At 35.2% G+C, this 20,370-nt stretch overlaps 1 protein-coding gene across 1 annotated transcript in view; it reads left to right on the top strand.

The window, feature by feature from the left end:
* Window positions 1-11,996, top strand: part of LOC129751622 (uncharacterized) — a 188,875-nt gene extending 176,879 nt beyond the window's left edge. Inside the window, exon 6 of the mRNA XM_055747228.1 lies at window positions 1,875-11,996. Within this exon, the coding sequence (XP_055603203.1) occupies window positions 1,875-2,434 (560 nt within the window). The 3' untranslated portion in view covers window positions 2,435-11,996. The remainder of the gene's footprint in view (window positions 1-1,874) is intronic.
* The last annotated feature ends 8,374 nt before the right edge of the window (window positions 11,997-20,370 follow it).

Below are 20,370 nucleotides of genomic sequence, written 5' to 3'. Positions count from 1 at the left end.
CCTATCCGATCATCGATCGTTCAATACATCACTAACATACATATCACCTCGCACGATGTTTGCTGTCAAAACAGTGCTGCACCATCATCAAATTGTAGATTCAGGAGTGAATGGTTCAGGCAGTGAGTGAGGGATACATGAAATCGAAAATTAGCGAATGTTGTTTGATTTTAAACATAGCAAATCAATAAATTTATTTGTTTTTATAACGTTTTTTACATAAGTATGAACAAAATCAAATTATAGTTGTGTTTGCTAGGGAAAAATGTTCACTTTCACCGTGTTTCAATTTTTACAAGTTTTCTTATTCAATTGTCGTCACTCATATTAAACGGGATTGTGCCAACGTAAGAACTTAATTACACAATTAACACACGACGTATTACAGGACACGACACTTAACGTTCTTACAAAACGGAAAAAGGATTCAAAAATTACCTTTTTTGTCGACCGGTTTCGGGCTCGATGTTGCCCATCTACAGGACGATGTCCGACTGATCACACAATAATTTCTTTGTGTGATCAGTCGGACATCGTCCTGTAGATGGGCAACAACGAGCCCGAAACCAGTCGACAAAAAAGGTAATTTTTGAATCCTTTTTCCGTTTTGTAAGAACGTTAAGTGTCGTGTCCTGTAATACGTCGTGTGTTAATTGTGTAAATTGTCGTCCTTTACGTTAAAATTACTAAGAATCTATGGTGTCCTGCACAACTATTTGATTTTTCTCGTCCTGCGAAAAAATAATTTTGAATTTCAAATAAATCAGGCAGATACTGAGTGAGCGACATTCAGAATGGATCAGTTTGTATCTCACTCATCTCCGATATGCGATGTTTGCAAAACCAATGATTCTGAATGATGCGACTCGGTTTGCATTGCTGAGTGGAGCGCTGATCGAGATTGCATACCAGTCAGGCGAAGCCCCATGATACTATCAGAATGTTTCCAACAAGAAACGAATCCTGAGTGTTTGTTTTGATTGATTTTCGGAACACTGGTGTTACCTATTTTCTATAAATTATTTTTTTAAATACAGTTAAGAGTTAAGAGTCCTTATTTTTTTCAGGTTATTCACAATTCATAAAGGTTTATATTGTTATTGCGACGTGTGTTTTTAAAGCTGCTAAAAATATTATTTCATTTAATAAATTTTAGCAAGAATTACAAGGCTTGTATGAAAAGATCTTGAAAAAGTTTTATTTAAACATTTCGACAAGATTTAATTATAACCATTGTCTAGATTTTAGGAAAAGTGAATGGTTCCACTTAAAATCATTTACCCTACTGAAAAAATTTTGGCACGTTGTTACAAAAATAACTATTTTTCAGCTCCTGTTTTAAAAACGGTGTCAAAAAGTGTTTATTTTTGGCACTGTTTTTCTCCTGGAGAAAAAAAAACTAAAAAATAAGGGTAGGTTGTGGGTTTGTAAAAAGAAGTTTATTAAATTCGTTGCAAACTCGATTTTTTGCATCACTAGCCGTAATTTTTTAACTCGACAAGCCTCTATGGATAAATGTTCGACTCATACTGAAAAAAACAACTTTTTGCAACTTGTTGCAAAATGACTATTTTGATTACAGATGAGTTGAGATTTCAAAACCAGTTGTTATTTAAGTATCATACTTTATTGTTCATGACCTACAGATAAGCATGTTAAGGGGTCGAATATTGAAATGTTTTAATTTCGTTTAATCCATTGATAACTCCAATCTTCCGCTACATACACTGATTCAGCCAAAGTCACTCTCCAGATATTTAATTTTTGTTAGATGAAAGAAGATTCATACATGTTGCATAAAAATGCATTTTTCTGATTCACTTTTACCTTTGTTCTATTTTTTTTCTCCCTTCCACAACATCAAACTCGCGCAGGTGAGAAGCCAGCCGCAATGCAACATCCGAACAAAAGTCCCACAGTCGCATCCAGCAGCAGCAGCAGCAGTAGCAGTAGTTCGAGCAGCTGTGTCAGTTCCCTGTCCCTCATTTCTGCGGTCTTCAGCTGTCATTTGCTGCTAACGAGGAGGAGGACGCTAGAGACGGCGACGGTGGTGGTCCCGAGAACGGCTCCCAGCAGCAATAGTTGCTGCGGCTGCTGGTTGATGACCTTGCCACTCTTTCTGCTGCTTATTTGGACTCGCTTCTGGTCGTCCTCGTCTCGTCTTAGAGATTTTTCTGCGATTCTTCCACCCACATCATGTTCCACTTTTGCAGCGGCAACAGCTTCGGCAAGCTCTTGCTGTAGTCGAGACAGCAGCGAAAGCGACGTTGAAGCAGAAGAACTGCCTGCGGAATGTACGTCCATTCCGTGTCGTCTCGGTCGTGAATCCTCCTGGCTCAGACGGCGCCGTCGACGAAGGCACGCTAACGTCCATCCCAGTAGGCCATGCTGCTCGACAACTCAAACTCAAACGTCAGTCTCGTGTATACTATAAAAGCTGAGATGAAAGAGACAGAAGGGAAAAATTGAATCATTTGATGTGGTTTTGTTGAAGCCAGCGCAGAGGAAAAATTTCGCTGTACGTTACAGAATCTAGCAAAATATGTTGTTGGCGTGTTTTCTGAAATAAAAAACACACAGAGATTGATGAGAAAAAAAATTGTCAGACCGGTCTAATTTGCGAACTTTGTTTCTACGATCAACAGAAGAAGAAAAAAACTGAAAAGTGCATATAAAGACAACATCAACAGAACAGACACACAAAAAACAAGTAGGCTATAAATGAAATATGAATATTTTGTACAGGTTTTCTAGTATTAAATGGGTTAATCTCATTCCTAATCTAAGCAGGCGTTGAGTTTCGGAAGCGCAGATTGCGTTCAGACTATTTAGGCTAGTTGCGATTCAATGTATCCGGAGTGAGTGAGTGTGTGTTTGCGAAAGTTGGTTTTTTTTGGGGAAATTGAGCTTGGAATATCATTCATTTGTCATCAACAAGTAAATATTCTCGAAAAACAATCACCACGAGACGAAATTCAAAAATGCCAAACAAACTTCATTGCAGGAAAGAAATCAAATCTCTGATCGGCCAGAGGAAGATGATTTTTTTCACATGGGGCCACCCCTGCAATCGATTCGCAACCGTGCAACTTTTCGCCCAAATGAACCCAACTTGGAAATTGCCCCTTTGCTCGACCCTTGACGAGCGGCTCGGAAAACGGCTATCGCTCAATCAAGTATTGATTAAACAAATAGAAAAGGCTCTGTCCGGAAAGCCAGTCTAACTGAGAGCACCCAAATGGCAGCGACCGACGACGGCAGACTTTCTTGCTTCTCGCCTCCGTTGCTCCAGAAAAGCCACCTCTACAAGGAATGGGGGGATGATTATAAGCAGGGAAGCAGAAAAAGTTTGAACAGCTTTTCTTCGAGTAGGTTGCACCCGAACATGCCGCCTGATTCACTTTATTTTCAACAATGGAAGGTAGCGACGTGATGGCTGGGCTGGAAAAAATTGACTTTTTAAAGTTTTCGTTTCGTTTTTTGTCTCCGTTCAAGATCTGAAGTATTGACGAGCTTGCGAATATTTTGTACATTTAAATTTTACTTTTTTTCGCCCAAGCCGGCAGTTTTCTACGAAGGAAGGTACCTAGTAGGAAAAAAAATCAACTGGAACGAAACCGGCTTTTTTCTGTTCTTCGAAGAAACAGCCGAAAGTTTCTTTCTGCACACCGTTTTTCTAGTGCTTAAAAAGCAGATGAAATCATGAATAATACCGACTCATCTATTATGCGACTTAGCATAACTGATGACGTTGTGGCGACGTCGACAAAGACGAACACGAAAAAAAATGTCATCTCGAGGAAGTTGTTTGCCTGCTCGAAAGCCTGTTTGATTATTTCGAAACCCGGTTTGGCATAACAAAGCTCTTGAAATTTACCTTGCTTTAAGTTTGAGACGTAGGATTGAAAAAAGTCGTGAATTAAAAAAAAATTGTGAAGCAAATAAAAAAACACACTTTTTCTCAAATTGAAGGAAGCATAAATGCTAGATTAGGGTCTTTCTTATTTCTTTTCAATATTTTGGATTTAAAAATTTTTGACAAAAAAAGACATTAAATTGGGAAAGCCGTGATGAATTTGATATTTTCCCTTTAGTCCGATGAACCGGCGAAATAATGAAATTTATTTTTTTGAAGATGTGAATATGACAAACAAATGCAGAGTTAAATTTCAGTATATTTTGTTGTTTTTCAAATCAATTATCAATCTTTAAATTTTAATATATATTTATGGAATCATCAGTTCATTTAACTCTTTTTTTGAAATTTTTCTCAGACTTTGAATATGTTTTTCAGTTATATTATAAAATTATTAAATTTTAAATTTTGTTCAAATCGGTAGGAAAACAAGAGGTATATCTAGAGCAATTTTAACCTTCCTTTGCTGTTAGGGTCTCTATGACCCGAACTGTACCTATGGTTGAAATTCATGTTTACTCCCAAGCATCCTTCCAGGGTAATGATGTTTGGAGCAGCTACTACGAATAGATTGAAGATGCGTCCTGTTTTCATAAAATCGGGAGTAAATGTTAATACTGAATACATGGACATTTTAGATAAATCAGGTGCTTCCGTAGACTCGTGCAAATTCAGGTGAACCCTAAAATGTTTTTTTTAACTAGATCGAGCCCCTTTGTACCTCAAAATAGACTCAAACTTGGCTGGAGGAGAATATGAAGTTTTATCCGAAGCATCTTTGGCCACCGAGCAGTCTGGATTTCAACCCTTCCGACTATTTGATATGAGCGTATGTTCAGGCGAAGGTCTGTGATTCCTCTTACCCAAGTTTCGATTTCCTGAAGGCTTCCATCTCTGAGGTGTAAACTAGACTGAGCCGATTTAGGTTCATTTTGGATTTTTTTTTTAGCCCTGGAGTCTTAAAACCTTCGTTCTGGTTCAAAACTCATCCATGATTTATTTCAGATTTTTTAAGTAACGTTTAGATGAAAAAATTTCAATTTTTATGCTTGTATGGGAAAATCCAACACCATTTTTTTTCTTCTGTGAAACCGAACCTGCTGATGGTTTTTGTGCGAATTTATGAACTATTGGAAGGAAATTTTCTATTGAAAAACTTTGTAGAAAACTGTAACTTTATATCTTATCACGAAAAAAAAAGTTATTAGCTGATGAATAAGGGTACGGCTTTTTACATAGAAAAACAATCAAATAATTTGACATCACTGCTGGTGCCTAGAGGACCTCGAGAGTTTTTTTCTTGCGAAGTAGTCATGCAATACCTTGCTGGGTTTTATAATTTGACCAAAAAAAAACCATCAGCAAGCTGGGTTCCACGTAAGATACAAAAATGTTGTTTATTTTACGATCAAAATGTTAAATTTTCCCATAAAAACATAAAAATTCACATGGACTCATATTTACGTTACGTAAAAATTTTGCAAACAATAAAATAATGGATGAGCTTTAAATCAATACGAAGCTTTTTAGATCCCAGGGTTTGAAAAATTCCAAATTGAACCCAAATCGACTCAGTCTGGGGTAGGTTTTAAGCTCAGAGGCTCAAATTGTGGAAGTATGCTCCCGGTTTTGATCGGGCCGGGAGAGAGTAGTTTAAAACAGTAGTTTAAACGGTTGATTGTTTTTAATTTGTTTATCTACAGTACCGTTCATAATTGTATAAAAATTGGATGTACGCGCACTGTCACTTCGAATTTGAATTTCCATTACCTTTACTCTGTTTTTTATTTTCTTATGAAATTGTCTGCGTAAGATAGATTAACTTTCACACTATTTGATCACAAAATAAGAGCTTGTGTGGCCTGAGATACATAGCAAAAAAAGTATTGTGATATTATACCAAATACCTGCACAAAACTTGAGTCGCAAATGGTACCTAATTTTAAATTGCCTTGATGTACCCGGCGGTTTTTAGTCAAAGAATATGTTTCGTACCGCTGATCCATATGAGCTAAATTTCCTGAAAAATGAAAAATAATGAAATTATATTTGAAGCTGTGGGTTTGCTTGCATTTTTAATTAATTTTGGTAATACATACTTACGAGCCAAACAAATTCAGCTAAGGTCCGTAATCCGTTTCTTGATTTTTGAAATTCATTCACGACGTATTCGCGTTGTGCAATGTTTTGCAGTCGCAGTTATCCGTACAAAGGTTGACTGGAAAGCGGTTAGCGTGTAGAACTCCGACAGATTTTACACTGATTTGACAGTTCGCACGAATGAACGATTTCGCACAAATATCGCAGTCATTAGTGCGCAGTTCAATTTAGTGCGCTGCGATTAATACATCATTTAAATGTTTTATTGCAAAACAAAATCCGTAATACACCATCATCTCCAGAAATTACATCATCCATCGTTACATTTTTTTTCCCTGTGTATATCTTATTTTAATCGCCGCTGGGATATATTCTTATTTAATTTTTGGCATTTCGGCGAGTTGTGAAAATTCAAGGTAGAATATTTAGAAAGAACATGAAAGTATTATAGGTGGAAAGATCAAAGCTAGAGCGCTTTGGGTAGAAGAAATTGAATAGTTGGTGAAAATGTGAGCAGGGCTTCTGTTGTGTGAACAGCTTTTAAACTACTTGCGTGATTCTTTGCCGCGCGCCATTTCAATGTTGATAGGAAGCGATGAAGAAACCCATCGCATTCCTACCCACATTGAAACACGGACGGGTCGAACACATGTGAGATTGTGTCCGACCGGGCAAAAAATCACCCAAGCAGCGCTCACATGTGCTGTTCTATTGCTAAGCCAATTCTATCGATGCGTGCTACTTTCTTAGGTACATCGGATGGTTGCTACTTTTGTTTTCGCATATTATCCATCCGATGCCTTACTTTTTTGCCAAATGCATCGTGGTGAATTGTGTTGTAATTTTTTCTACCCAAAGCGCTCTAGCTTTGATCTTTCCACCTATAATACTTTCATGTTCTTTCTAAATATTCTACCTTGAATTTTCACAACTCGCCGAAATGCCAAAAATTAAATAAGAATATTTCCCTGTGTATAGTAATTCTACGAAAATCGGACTTTCTAGACATATATCATTCAAACTGCAATATCTCAGTAACTACTCTACGCTTTTTATTGAAATTTTGCTGAGTGATTTTTGAAATTTAAAGTAAGAATGTCTGAAATTTTTGGAAACTTCTTTCGATGGGTTCAAGTTTTAGTCATAAACTTAAAAATGCAATTTCTATAGAATTCTGTAGATTTATTTTATTCTAACTCTACATCTTATTCAAAAGATTTCCATAGAAATTTGGAAAGACAAGTATTTCTGACATTACTGAAGAATGCTTGAGAAAAAGTGTTCTATTTTATATGACAAATTTATTGATGTCTGCAAAAAGTTTTGATTTTTGCTTTTTAAAATATCTCAAATGAAATTTAGTTAATTCTGTTTTAAAAAAAAAACCTCAAAATAAAATAGATTTTTAACAGAACTGGGAAAAGTAAACAAATTCACGAGCCCATTAAAATTTCATTCATTCGGGATTGCAATTGTTAGTGTTCATTCCGGTGTGTGAACTTTTTGCTTTCCCGATTGCTTGGATTGGCAAGTAAGGACTAAACGAGTTCACTACGAATTGCAAATTGATTGAACTTTGATGTGATTTTTCTATGCTTGAGGGCAGAACCTATAGAAGCTTAGACAAAATCTCATTTTCATTTTTTTTTTCCAAATAATAAATTGATGTTTATAATTTTGGAAACAAGATTGATAGCGCATCTCAAATCTATAAAAAAAATTTGAAAAATTTAATGTTTTACTAAATACGAGAAGATGGGGTGAATAGTTTGTGGAAAATGTGAAAAAATATTAGATATCTTTATAGCTATGTAAAATGCAATTTATTCAAGACAAACGTTCACCAAGTTTTTTTTTTCAATTTTCATGATTTTTTTAGATTTTAAATTTACAAAATACCTTGTCTTAGTTATAGCGAGAATAGCATGACATAAAAATGCATAGACTTTCGCCAGTTTTAAACATCTTAAAGTATAATTTTTCAGCAAAATTCAACGTCAAAATATAAACATCAATGTTTAAATGGAAAACGAAGTTTCAACTTTATGAAGATACAAAAAGTAGTTGTTAATTCGTGCTAATGAAAAAGTTCTTAATTTTTTTTGTAAGGCATGTGTTTGGTGTTCATCATGAAATTTTAATAATTTTTCTCAGTAATTCGTTCTTGAAATGGGAGCCTACTGCTTAGGGTGAGTTTTTTGTGAGTTCAATAATACTTTCAATTTTTCACTTCAATAACTCAAGAACTTCACTTCAAAGATTTGATTCAATTTTTCAACATGGATTCTTTTGCAGAATTTAAAAAAAAAATACTCAGTGAGCGGAAGAGTTAGCATTTTTAATCTTTAACTTCATCATATCATATCATTTTATAAACGAAAATACAGTAGTTTTTTGATTTTATTACGCTCAAAAAAAATTTCAAATTGAAAATGACGAAACCGGGAATTTGGCGAAACTAAGATTATTGCAAAAACTAGTATTCTAACTGTCTTAAATTTTTAATTTTATTGTCCTTAGTGGTGTAAAGGTTTTGTATATGTGTTTAAAGCAGTTTACCTTACACAATGAATCAACTTTAGTTCACAATACTCTTCTCTGTAGTTATCTGTCGATTTTTCTTCAAAGTGAGAGCATATTAAATATCAATTGAATAGTGTTATTCTCATTAAAAAGGAAGAAATGAGTGATGCTCTTTTATGGAAAACAGTCATTATATCTTATACCGATTCCTCTTAAGCCGAGATTCAACGAAAAAGGCATCAAAAATCTGTCTTTAGGATCGTCGTCAATTTTCAACAGAGGCAATTTTTTCAAATTGAACATTCAATTGAACAAACGAAAAGTTGACTCTTTTTTAAATGTGTGAATTTGCACTCAATGGGTTGTGCACATGTGTGAATTCGCAACTCAGAATTTTTAAATCGTGCTTTCTTGATACAAGTTTTTGGCTTTAAAAATCTCATATAATTTTTTTTTTTTGATAATCTCCTCTTTACCATATTCTTCGAAAAAAGATTTTGAGTCAGTCTTGCATATAAAAACCACGGCAAGCAGAATTTCATCTTTTCAAAAAAAATATTCCTTGAGATAAAATGAATCTCCTTTTAAGAAAAATAACTTTAACCTGCATTTTTATATGATTCGCATAACCAATGCTTCAGATGCAATTTAGTTTGTCGATGTAATAACGCAGTGTAACGTTGAAATACTTATGTCGATGAAAAAAAAGGTTTTAAAATTCAGAATCACGATTTGAGACACTATAAAGATTTATTCAATAAAATATATAAACAATTGCATGAAATTTTTACATTATACTTACAATGCTCATATTTTATACCATAAACCATTCAAAACACCATGTACAAAGGAGCTCTTCGTTTTCTAATAAATTTTTCAGATATTTGAAATGGTTTCTGAATGATTTTTAAAAATGAGCATGAATTTGGTGAGTAGCGAAAAAATCGAACAGTGTTAAAATCGAAAAATTACTAAACGTTAAAATACTCAAAAATTCATAACTTTCATAACTTAAATTGACACTGCTTTTTATCTTCGGATTCAAATGGTGGTTATAATAACTTTATTAAATTGCAATATTTTTTTTAATCTTCAAATCCTATAATTTTGAAAAATTGTCTAACAATCATTCAATCTTTTCAATTTCTGTTTTGCGTTGAGATAAGAAGAGATTTTAAACATGTATTTAAAAAAATGGAATTCGATATTTTTTGGATAAATTTTTAACGAAAATACGGGTTCATTTACACAAAACTTCGAAAAAACATTGTTTGGAACACCCCGATGGATTTTTTCTTCTGAAAAGTGTGTTGGATAGGGCAGTGTCTTATCTTTATTTAAGAAAATTTTTAGACATGTATTTTTTTCGTTTTGGAGTTATAGTAATCAAGGTATGGCCAACTTTTCATTATTTAACCGACATATATTTTCAATTTTGTACCATTCACAAATGAATTTAAATACTGAGCTAGAATATCAACTTGTCAATGAGAAAGCTTTTATTACCGAGTACATTTTCCCCGAAGACATCAAACCTCTAAGATTTGATTTAAAGCAGTCACGAGGTTTTGCCCAGCACAAGCAGATTAAGCGTCACTGTGCCCCGGAGACAAGCCAATTCTCTGACCTCTACACCAAATGAGATCAAGTACGGCCTTAGTTGTGAACATTCAAATACTTAACTTTTCATCTATTATGAGAATCTTCCAGAACATGAGGAATCGACAATTTTCAATTTCAATTTTCAATTTTCTTGTTTTATAGAAGATTCCATTCGAATTATTCATTCTTCTGACTTCTTCACTATCCTTGCCTCAAAATTCACATTTGCACTGAACACCATTTTATAAATTTTCGTTAAATAGATGCAAAATTGATTTTTAAAGCTCTACAATACTTTCCTCAGTCATGAACAAAATCCAGAGAACACCACACCGATTGAAAAACACGTCCGGTCTCAAGCAGAGCTTGCTGCAACCAATCACCAGTTTAAGGCATTGCCATTAAAAACAGCGAGACTTTAAAGCTTGAAATAATAATAATAATAAAACCGAAACGAAAGGTTTTTTGGGCTCAAATTATGTCTCAAAATCTATAGCAGATATAGATTTAAAAAAAAAATCATACTCGATAATAATTTTGATATCGTTGATATCGTTCGGCTTTCTAAACAAGGAATCAAAAATTTCTGTACCTAGACCCTTATAGCTCCATTTGTTGCTTTATATGTTTTAAAATCTTTTTTATAAGACTTTTTAACTCAAAAGATTTTAATGTTTTGATTCATGAATCTTGGTTTCGTTACGACAGTTTACAAGTTTTAGCCGGTAAACTAAAACATTGAAAAAAAAAAATCATGATTTATATAGTTTAAATTTTAAAGTTGTTGAGGAATTACTCCGTGAAACTAGAATACTTTACTATAGCCCATGATATGAATCCAATCACTCGTCAACAATCAACCCAATTATATTTTTTCGATATCAAAACAAAAAGTTGTACTCTAGTAATTCCAGGAGGTTGAACAATTCACGAATTCGCAATCACAAATTCAAACTTTCAACGCATAAACCGGATGGCCAAGCTCAATTACCAGGAGAAAATTGTAGGTAGGTAAGTACGCAAGAGATATGGAAGATTATAACGAGGAAGCAAAGCACGCAAAAAAAAAAGTTAAATGAATGAACGAACGAACGAACGAACGAATGAGAGTGAACGCGCGCACAAAGAGATTAAGGAATTACCGTTAAAAAGATAATTATTCGTTTCGGATTACGCTAACTTCCACGTCGTTCTGCGTTCGGCCATGCCGGACAATTTAACAGAAGAAAAAAAAATCTGAATGAGGATGAGAACGAGGGTACACACACAAAAAAAAACCCTCGAGTAAATGAGAAATAAAAATTAATTGTTGTTAGAACTGTTGAGGATTTGTGCGGCCAACCTGGAAAAACTCGCCGCACAATGCTGGATGAGAGTGGATGGGAGAGAAAGAAAACTGTAAGTGGAAAGTTGTGACAACTCATAATTGTGATTGAAATTTTTAATGACTTTAGCAAAGGAGTGGTTAATTGAAATGAGACTCGTTCGGTAATTTACACACGCATAGGAAAGCTGACGGAATGAAACTTTTAAAATGGAACAAGTTTTCCCGAAAGAAGTTGGAACCGAATGTTGAATCGAGAGAAAACAAAAAACGAGGTCAAATCAATTAGATAAAAGTAGGTAATTCAAAAAGTTAGTGTAATGAGTTTTCTGAGTTGGAAATAATGACACTGAGATTGGAACAGTGACAGTACATTGTGCGTGTGAGTTGAGGATGTGAAACGACAACCTGTCGGTGTAATATAAATCTTATTTAAAACAAAAAAAAAAACAATAGCAATTATACACAACCCAGAAAATTCGATACCGAGCAAACAAAGATGGAAACATCGGAAAACATTAACTGATTACGTCATCAGAATTAAAATAAATATAATTGATTATAAAAAAAACTGTTGGGTTGAGCATATTTCTTCTGAAACCATTCGAAAGAATTTGTAGTTGATTTAAAAAAATGCGTTACCATAAATCATCATTGGATACTGTCTTCTTGAAAAAATTGCAGATCATTGAAGCCTAAGCATATGTTACTGTTATTAATCATCTTTGTCAGGTAAGTTTGGTAAGTGCGAAAAATTGCATTCTTTTTCATGTCATGTTTTATCTGAAACACCAAAAAGTGTAACATCGATTGATGTTTTTTGAAACTGTTTCCATGAAATTCTTTTTCTAGACTCACTGTCGGCCACTTTTGAAAATTCAGTACAGATTTTTTTTTATAGTTTGAACGACTTCGTTGAAGATTGTAATCTGCATATTTTTATTTGCCTTTTATCGTTTTTATTTTTCTTAATTACAATGCATCAAATGTTTTGAATTGTACCGAAGAAGAAAACAGAAATTACCATTGGTAATTTACCAACACAAGTAGATACTGTAAAACGGGTTAAGATTGATAACTTTTTTCAGTATTTCTTCCAACTTTACCATTTGATAGGGTTTCTAGACTTTTGTCCTAAACTGACTAACTCTTGAAAAACGTCCCTATTTTTGAAATATCAAAAATTTTCCTCAAAATACACACAAAACTTTGAATTTACTGAGGAATTTACTAAGGAACTGTCTGCTTCTAAGCGCTTCGATTTCATCAGGAAGGGTGTTTGTTTGCGAGCCTTCGGAATAATAAATATTTCAAGATTTTGAAATAACATTTTTACTTATATTTGAAATTATCAAAAACAAACCAAATTTTACCTAGTTTGAAACTAAACATGTAGGTTTTTAAAAGTAAAAAACATTTTAAGATATTTTTACTTTAGACTCAGTTATTGATGATCATGTGGCAAAATTTCATATTGATCAAAGGTACCCCTGTGATCAATGTTACCCCGCTTTACGGTATATCTTTTCGAGCTAATGTTAAATAACATGTGATTTTGATTATATAAAATCTTCAGTTTGATGAAATCATTACACTATTTGACAATAAGTAATGCACAACATGTAATTAACACTTGTTATTTAAGCAACGATTGTCTAAAAGAAAAATGCAGTAAGCAATACACATGAAAACGGAGGCCAATTCATAAAATGTTTACGAGGGTGTATCGGAAAATTTTTTTTGATTATTTTTCGAAAACAGAGCATACAAATTTTTTATATTTGCCTTAAAAATTGACCGCGTCAAATTTTTGAATTGATTGAGGGATGGCTCAAAAAGTTCAGGGATTTATCTTTCAACCACAAAAATCATCTTTGACACATTCCAGTGTGACTAGTTGGTTTATTGTCATAAAATTGTCAATTTTTAAATGAAAGAACTCCAAAAAATTTTCTTCAATCCTTTATTCTTGGCAAACTTAAAGGCGCAATTTTCTAGCTTTTTCACAAAAATTGCTTTATTTTGAACCAAATGTTAGTTATTTTGTCCAAAGTAATGATTACGATCCACTCAGAAGAAACATTTTTTCAAGGTGTCAAGGTAAAATTTGTTGTTGTATAGATTATTCTTGCCGTACTAATTCGTGATTTTCATTGTGTTTTATGTGACATTTCACCGAGATATCTACACAACTGACTCACCTGGACGTATACTTCGTGAATTAACTGGAGTGAAGCAGGAAAAATAACATACCAGCTTACAATTCACAAATAAAAATTTCTTCGCACCGCTAAAATTGTCGCATTCGGAATGGCTGCCGCAGGTATTTGTTGTGCATGCAATCTTAGCCTGGTGAAAGAAGATGAAATAGTGTGCAAAGGATTTTGCCGCTCGTCGTTCCATCTCAAGTGTGTCAATCTAAATTCAGCTACCCGTGATCTAATTGCACAGAGCCATCAGCTGTTTTGGATGTGTCCTTCCTGCACCCAAATGATGGACAACGCCACTTTCCGGCAAGCAATCGCATCCACTAATGCAGCTATACAAACTATGTGTGAAGAACAAAATAAAAATCTACTCGGCTTGCAGAAGGCGGTTGATATAAACACTGCGAGGATCAACGAAATTCTGACTCGCCACACAACTAAGCCGGCTGGCAAATATGAAAACACTCCTCACAGCATCACTCCACACAGATCGATGACGCCTTTGTCGAAAAAGAGGAAAGTACCTCCGACCGAAAATCGATTTGCTAAATTGCCAAGGTTACAATTGATCGGCAGTAAAACTGTGGATCCTGATTTACCAGTGACTATTGCAGCTCAAACTCGAAACTCAACGACCGAAAACAAATTCTGGCTATACCTTTCTGGATTCGATCCCAACTCTACCCAGGAGCAAGTTGCCGAGTTGGTAAAAAGGAACCTTCAAGCAGAAACCGCAGACGTAACGAAATTAGTTCCTAAAGGTAAAAATCTTGTCGAACTTTCTTTCGTCTCGTTCAAGGTTGGTCTTGACATGCAGTTTAGGAACGCCGCACTTGTGAGCTCATCGTGGCAAAAGGGTATTTCATTCCGTGAATTTGATTTTGATCGAAAAAGGCAAGCTCCTTTTTCGTTCGAGTTTCAGCCTAAGTGACGATTTGTTGACAACTAATTTTGCACATATCCAAACAACTAGCCCAGTCGATCATCACACCTCGCTCACCACCCCACCCGTCCAGCTTGATTCAAAACGTCTCGTCAGCATCTACTATCAGAACGTTCGAGGATTGAGAACAAAAACCAACCGATTGTTTCTTTCCCTCGCCGCATGTGAGTATGATATCATTATCTTAACCGAAACCTGGCTGAATGAAACAATATTAAACTCTGAGCTGTCGGACAGCTTCACTTTCTATCGTTGCGATCGTAATTCTGAAACCAGCCAATGTGAGCGCGGAGGGGGTGTTTTAATTGCCGTTAAGCCTCAGTTAAATAGCACATTAGTTGATATACACTAGTCGAATCATATTGAGCAAATCGTTGTGCGAATAGTCTTAAATAATAACGCATCAATCTTTGTGTGTGCGATTTATTTGCCACCAAATTCTGCGCAATGGGCATACGAACGTCACGCTGCTTGCCTGCAAGAAATTTGCTCGCTAGCCAACGAGCACGATAAACTGATTGTTGCCGGGGATTATAACCTACCCAACTTGAGATGGCAATTTGATGAGGATTTGAGCGCTTATCTACCTGTGAACGCTTCTAGTGAGCAAGAACTTATTCTTGTTGAGTCTGTGCTATCTGTAGGGCTTCAACAAATGAATCACATTGCGAATAGAAACATGAAAACTCTCGACTTAGCGTTTATGAATGACGTTTTCAACGTAACTATTTTTGAACCGCCGATAACTTTGCTTGATGTAGATTTGCATCATCCTCCTTTTGTGATGCTTCTGCTGTGTGAGGAGAATTCGAAAACACAATTGCCTGAAGAAATAGAATTTGATTTTAAAAGATGCAATTTTGAATCACTGAATGAATCTTTGGCTTCCACCGATTGGAGAAATATTTTGCATGGCTCAATAGATCACGTGGTGAAAACTTTTTATGATGCCTTGAATGAAATATTCCGAAACGATGTTCCTGTTAAAAAACGGAGGGCACATTCTGGAACCCGTCAACCTTGGTCGAACCCCGAACTCCGCAACCTGCGCAACCGCCTCCGGAAGGCAAGGAAAAGGTTTCACAACGACGATGGCATGGATCACTTTAACGAGTTACGTGACTTAGAGAGCGCCTACAACTCTTTGCATGTGACTAGTTTTTGTGATTACATGAATCGCATTCAGGACAACGCTCGAGCTGATCCCGCATCCTTCTGGTCATATGTTAGACAACGAAAAGGTACTCAAGGTGTACCTCATACCATTAAATACAACGACACAACCGCTGCGACGCCGCGTGCTGCTGCAGATCTATTCTCGTCATTCTTTCAGAGCGTGCTAAGTAATAACTCACCACCTTTGTCGGAATCGTACCTGAATAGTTTGCAGAGCCGAGACTTCAACCTGGATATGCTGATTTTATCACCGAATGATGTGTTCCGCAAGATGGCCGCGTTGGATGAATCGAAAGGTCCTGGTCCGGATGGAATTCCACCAGCTCTGATAAAAAAATGCGCTAACTCATTGTCCGTTCCTATGTCGATTATTTTCAACCAGTCATTGATGGAGGGTATTTTTCCCAATGCCTGGAAAAATGCATCGATTACGCCGATTCACAAATCCGGAAACATACACCAAGCTGAAAACTATCGCGGAATATCGATTCTGAGCTGTTTTCCGAAGGTGTTTGAGAGTCTAGTATTTGACGTGCTTTACCAATCGGTGCGTCATACTATTTCGGAAGATCAACATGGGTTTATGAAAGGTAGATCCACGACCACTAACCTTATGACTTACGTTTCGAAGTTGGTTCCTAGACTAGACAAACGTCAACAAGTCGATGCTGTGTATGTAGACTTGAGCAAGGCTTCCGATAAGGTACCACACGAGCTGGCTATTGAAAAAATGCGTCGTACTGGACTCCCAGATTGGCTTTGTAGGTGGCTCAACTCATACCTTGTAGGCCGAACTGCTTTTGTACGACTGAAAAACATTAACTCGACACCTTTCGAAATCACTTCTGGAGTTCCTCAGGGAAGTCATTTAGGACCTTTGATCTTTCTTCTCTTCATAAACGACCTAGGCTCCACGATCGAATCAGAAAAATTACTGTACGCCGATGATCTCAAGATTTTCCGAACGATTTCCTCTCTGGTTGATTGTTGTGCTCTTCAAAAGGACATAGACACACTTTCAAGTTGGTGCTACCAAAATGGTATGGCACCCAATGTTACTAAGTGCAGTGTCATCTCATTCTCTCGTCTACGTCGTCCACTGAATTTCGAATATAAAGTACTAACTACCGTTTTGAACCGCACATCTACTGTCAAGGACCTTGGAATTTTTTTGGACAGTAAGCTAAACTTTTCCGAGCATATCTCCGCAACAGTAGCGAAAGGCTTTGCAGTTCTTGGATTTATTCGACGAAACACATCATTTTTTAATGACTTCTACAGTTTGAAATCTTTGTACTGCGCTCTTGTGCGCAGTATTATGGAGTACGGGGTGCAAATTTGGGCACCATATCAGACTGTGCATGTAAACAGGGTCGAGAGAGTACAACGATGCTTCATCAGATATGCTCTGCGTCAACTACCATGGATCGACGCTCATAACCTCCCGCCTTAACAACGCTGTTTGTTATTGAATTTGCCGACACTGGAATCAAGGCGCGTTTACCTACAACGGCTTTTCATCTTCGACCTCCTGTAGAACAACGTGGATTGCTCAGAACTGCTATCACTACTGCCGTTAAATGCTCCCATCAGAACAACCCGGACGCGCGATTTTCTTAGACTTGCCCTGCGACGAACCCAATACGGTCAAAACAACCCATTGGATGTATGCTGCGCGCGCTTCAATGAAATATCTAGTGATTTTGATTTCAATGTTTCCAAAACTGTTTTTAAATCTAGAATAAGATAGTTTAGATATTTTTCATTGTACTTAGTTTTTAGAGCATCTGCAAAGATTGAAAATAAATAAATAAACATCTATATTTTTGGACTCTGGAGATCAATACCCATATATACTTTCTGGAAAACTTTTCTTAATACACATTGATAGTCGACTATTGCATCGAAAGTATGATTAAATGAAGTTCATATTATACTTTAACGATTAACATATTGGAATCTATATTTTTATAATAGTTTTATCATTTAAGAAAGATTTTAAAAGTTAGAAATAGATTTTCCAGTAACATTCTGTTGAATTTTTCGAACAAAATTCAATAATTCGAAAAGTTACCCTTTTAAATTTGTTGAATGAACAACATTGTTTTTTTATTTCGTTCAACACATTTCAATGAATTTCTCTAGAATATTTGATCTTTGTTAGACATTCCAGTTTCAAGATAAAGCGATGGAATCAGGTATCCCCAGGGATCAAGTATCCTCACTTTCTTCTACAGATTTCGTTTATGGTGGATATGTATAATGAATGTTAACATTATCTTTTAGCTTAATAAGGTCATGATGGTGAAGACTTTTAAAGAGTTTTCTGAAAGAAAAAAATCATTAAGTAACTGGAGTGGCTAGGTCGTAGTCCAAATCTGCACCCTATTTAAATTTTAAAGACTATCCTTTCCACGTCTCCAAATGAAAATAATGTTCAACAATGTTTGTGTATGATTATAGGAATTTCTATCATTGCATACCATGCATGTCAAACTAAATTTACTGTGGCCTGACGGGCTGCAGCCAGAATCAGCCTAAACACGTAACATATGAAGTTATTATAATTTTTAAATAATTTCTGAGATGGCTACATTGAAGGTGAGTTTGACATGCCTGCTGTATAGGGGAGAAAGGGGATACTTGATAACCTTTTCTTATATCATCAGATCTTTTTGGGAAAATTTAGCAACTTTCCATTTTCTGAAAGCGTGTATTTCGAGTTTATATGCTCCAAAAATTAGAACGATACATGAACTCGTAGATAAAATAGAAGCATTTTTGTAAGACTATAAAAGTTTTGATATTTTTTATGTTACAGGATACTTGATCCTTCACTTAATGATCCTTAATTAAGAGTGCCCTGATCCTAGGCAAAAATCTAGTGAAATCCGAAGATAAAAGGTTCGTTGACTATTTTTGCCATATAGATAAGTTCTAATTTCACAGTTTGTAAGTATCAGACAAAGAGAATTGTAAAAATTTGTCTACTACCCAAAAGTCATTGCATACTTTAAGGCGCAAGCGCAAAAACTTTAATTGTTACTTGGGGAAGACTTGAACAATTGACTTAAATTTTCTTCAAGTAACTAGTTCCAACTATGAAATTTTTCTCTAAAGAACGGATTAATGAAATATCGTGTGAAAAGATTGATTTTTATGTGTTCAATTGCGAATGCAAAACAGTTTTATTAAAGATTTTCGTTGGAATAAAGCTGAGTTCTGTTGAATGAAATAGAAACGGAAAAATTTTATTTACTCGCATTTTCTTTAACAAAATTGTTGATAGTTTATAAGCGATTCAAATCTGTAAAGTTTAGTAACACTAGCTTAGAGGTTTGAGCGTATGTTTTCTAAGTCAGAGGTCATGAAATCGAATCTCTGTCATGGCATACATTAAGGTTGCCAGAAAGGTCCAGGAAAAAAAATGGAATATTTTCTCATAAAAAATACGGGACAGTATCCAAATAAATATAAAATGCATTCGAGCATTTTTCATATCAGCAGCAATCAAATGATATTTGAATTGTTTTTTTTTAATAAAATAGCTTTACCGTAAAATGGGGTTATTTTTTTAGCATTTCCGAAATATATCTGTCAAATACAACTCTTTTAGCTACCAATTCGGTTTTAATGGTGTATTTCGTAGACCTGAACCAAGCTTAATCAATGGAAAAAGTAGTAAGCGTTTTTAAATATACCTACATTTTTTTTTACTATAATTTGTTTACACCACTCCATTTGGGACAATGGGGACAGCTGGTTATTTACAACATTGAAACTGTGTTCGTTTTAGCTTCCATCATTTTACACGCAAATTGGTGCACATTGCAGTTTTTTTTTTCATTTTCCATATCCTCAGTAATCACTCACTTTCATCACTCACACTTATAACCGAAAAAAAACTCACTGTTTGGGCGGAACTCCAGGGGCAAAAATATCAAATCAATTTTAAATTGAATTTCTAGATTTAAAACGAAAGCCGAATGCCTTTATTCTATTGAGGATTGGGGGGCTCAAATAGTTTTATGTACATGCCGCGAGTCATCAAGATTAGTGTGCCAAATAATGTTTTATTTAACTGTGAAACCATTCGAAGCAATTTGAATTCATTGTTTATCTTTTTTTGCCAAAGTCATGATGAAAGAATTCTTCAACCGGGAATGAACCGGCTCATGGGAGAGGGGTTTAGTTTTTTTTCTTTAAAATTTTTGCTTGAACAATGCGAACATAAAGAAAAGTGAAAAGATATGTAGGTACTATCAAATTATTAATTTTAAAGTTATTTTACATTAAAAGTTATTTACTTCAAATCATAACTTTTGTTAAAAACAGTCATAGCAGATGAACTTTTTTTTCATGAAGCGTAAATTGATATGGGCACTTATGGTATAGCTCAGTTGGGTTGTCAGTTGCCTCCTGAGCCGATGTCCATGAGTTCGAGTTCTGGAGTAAACATCGAACACAGTTTTACCGGATAAGTTTTTTTTATAACTGCCTGTCAAATGCATCGTAGATAAAACTGGCGAAAGACACAAAGATGTTAGAACGACTTTAATCGTAACAAAAATTTAAAAAA

The sequence above is a fragment of the Uranotaenia lowii genome, chromosome 3 (assembly GCF_029784155.1).
Source record: "Uranotaenia lowii strain MFRU-FL chromosome 3, ASM2978415v1, whole genome shotgun sequence".
Taxonomy (NCBI): Eukaryota; Metazoa; Arthropoda; class Insecta; order Diptera; family Culicidae; genus Uranotaenia; species Uranotaenia lowii.
This window is presented reverse-complemented; position numbering and strand designations above follow the sequence as displayed.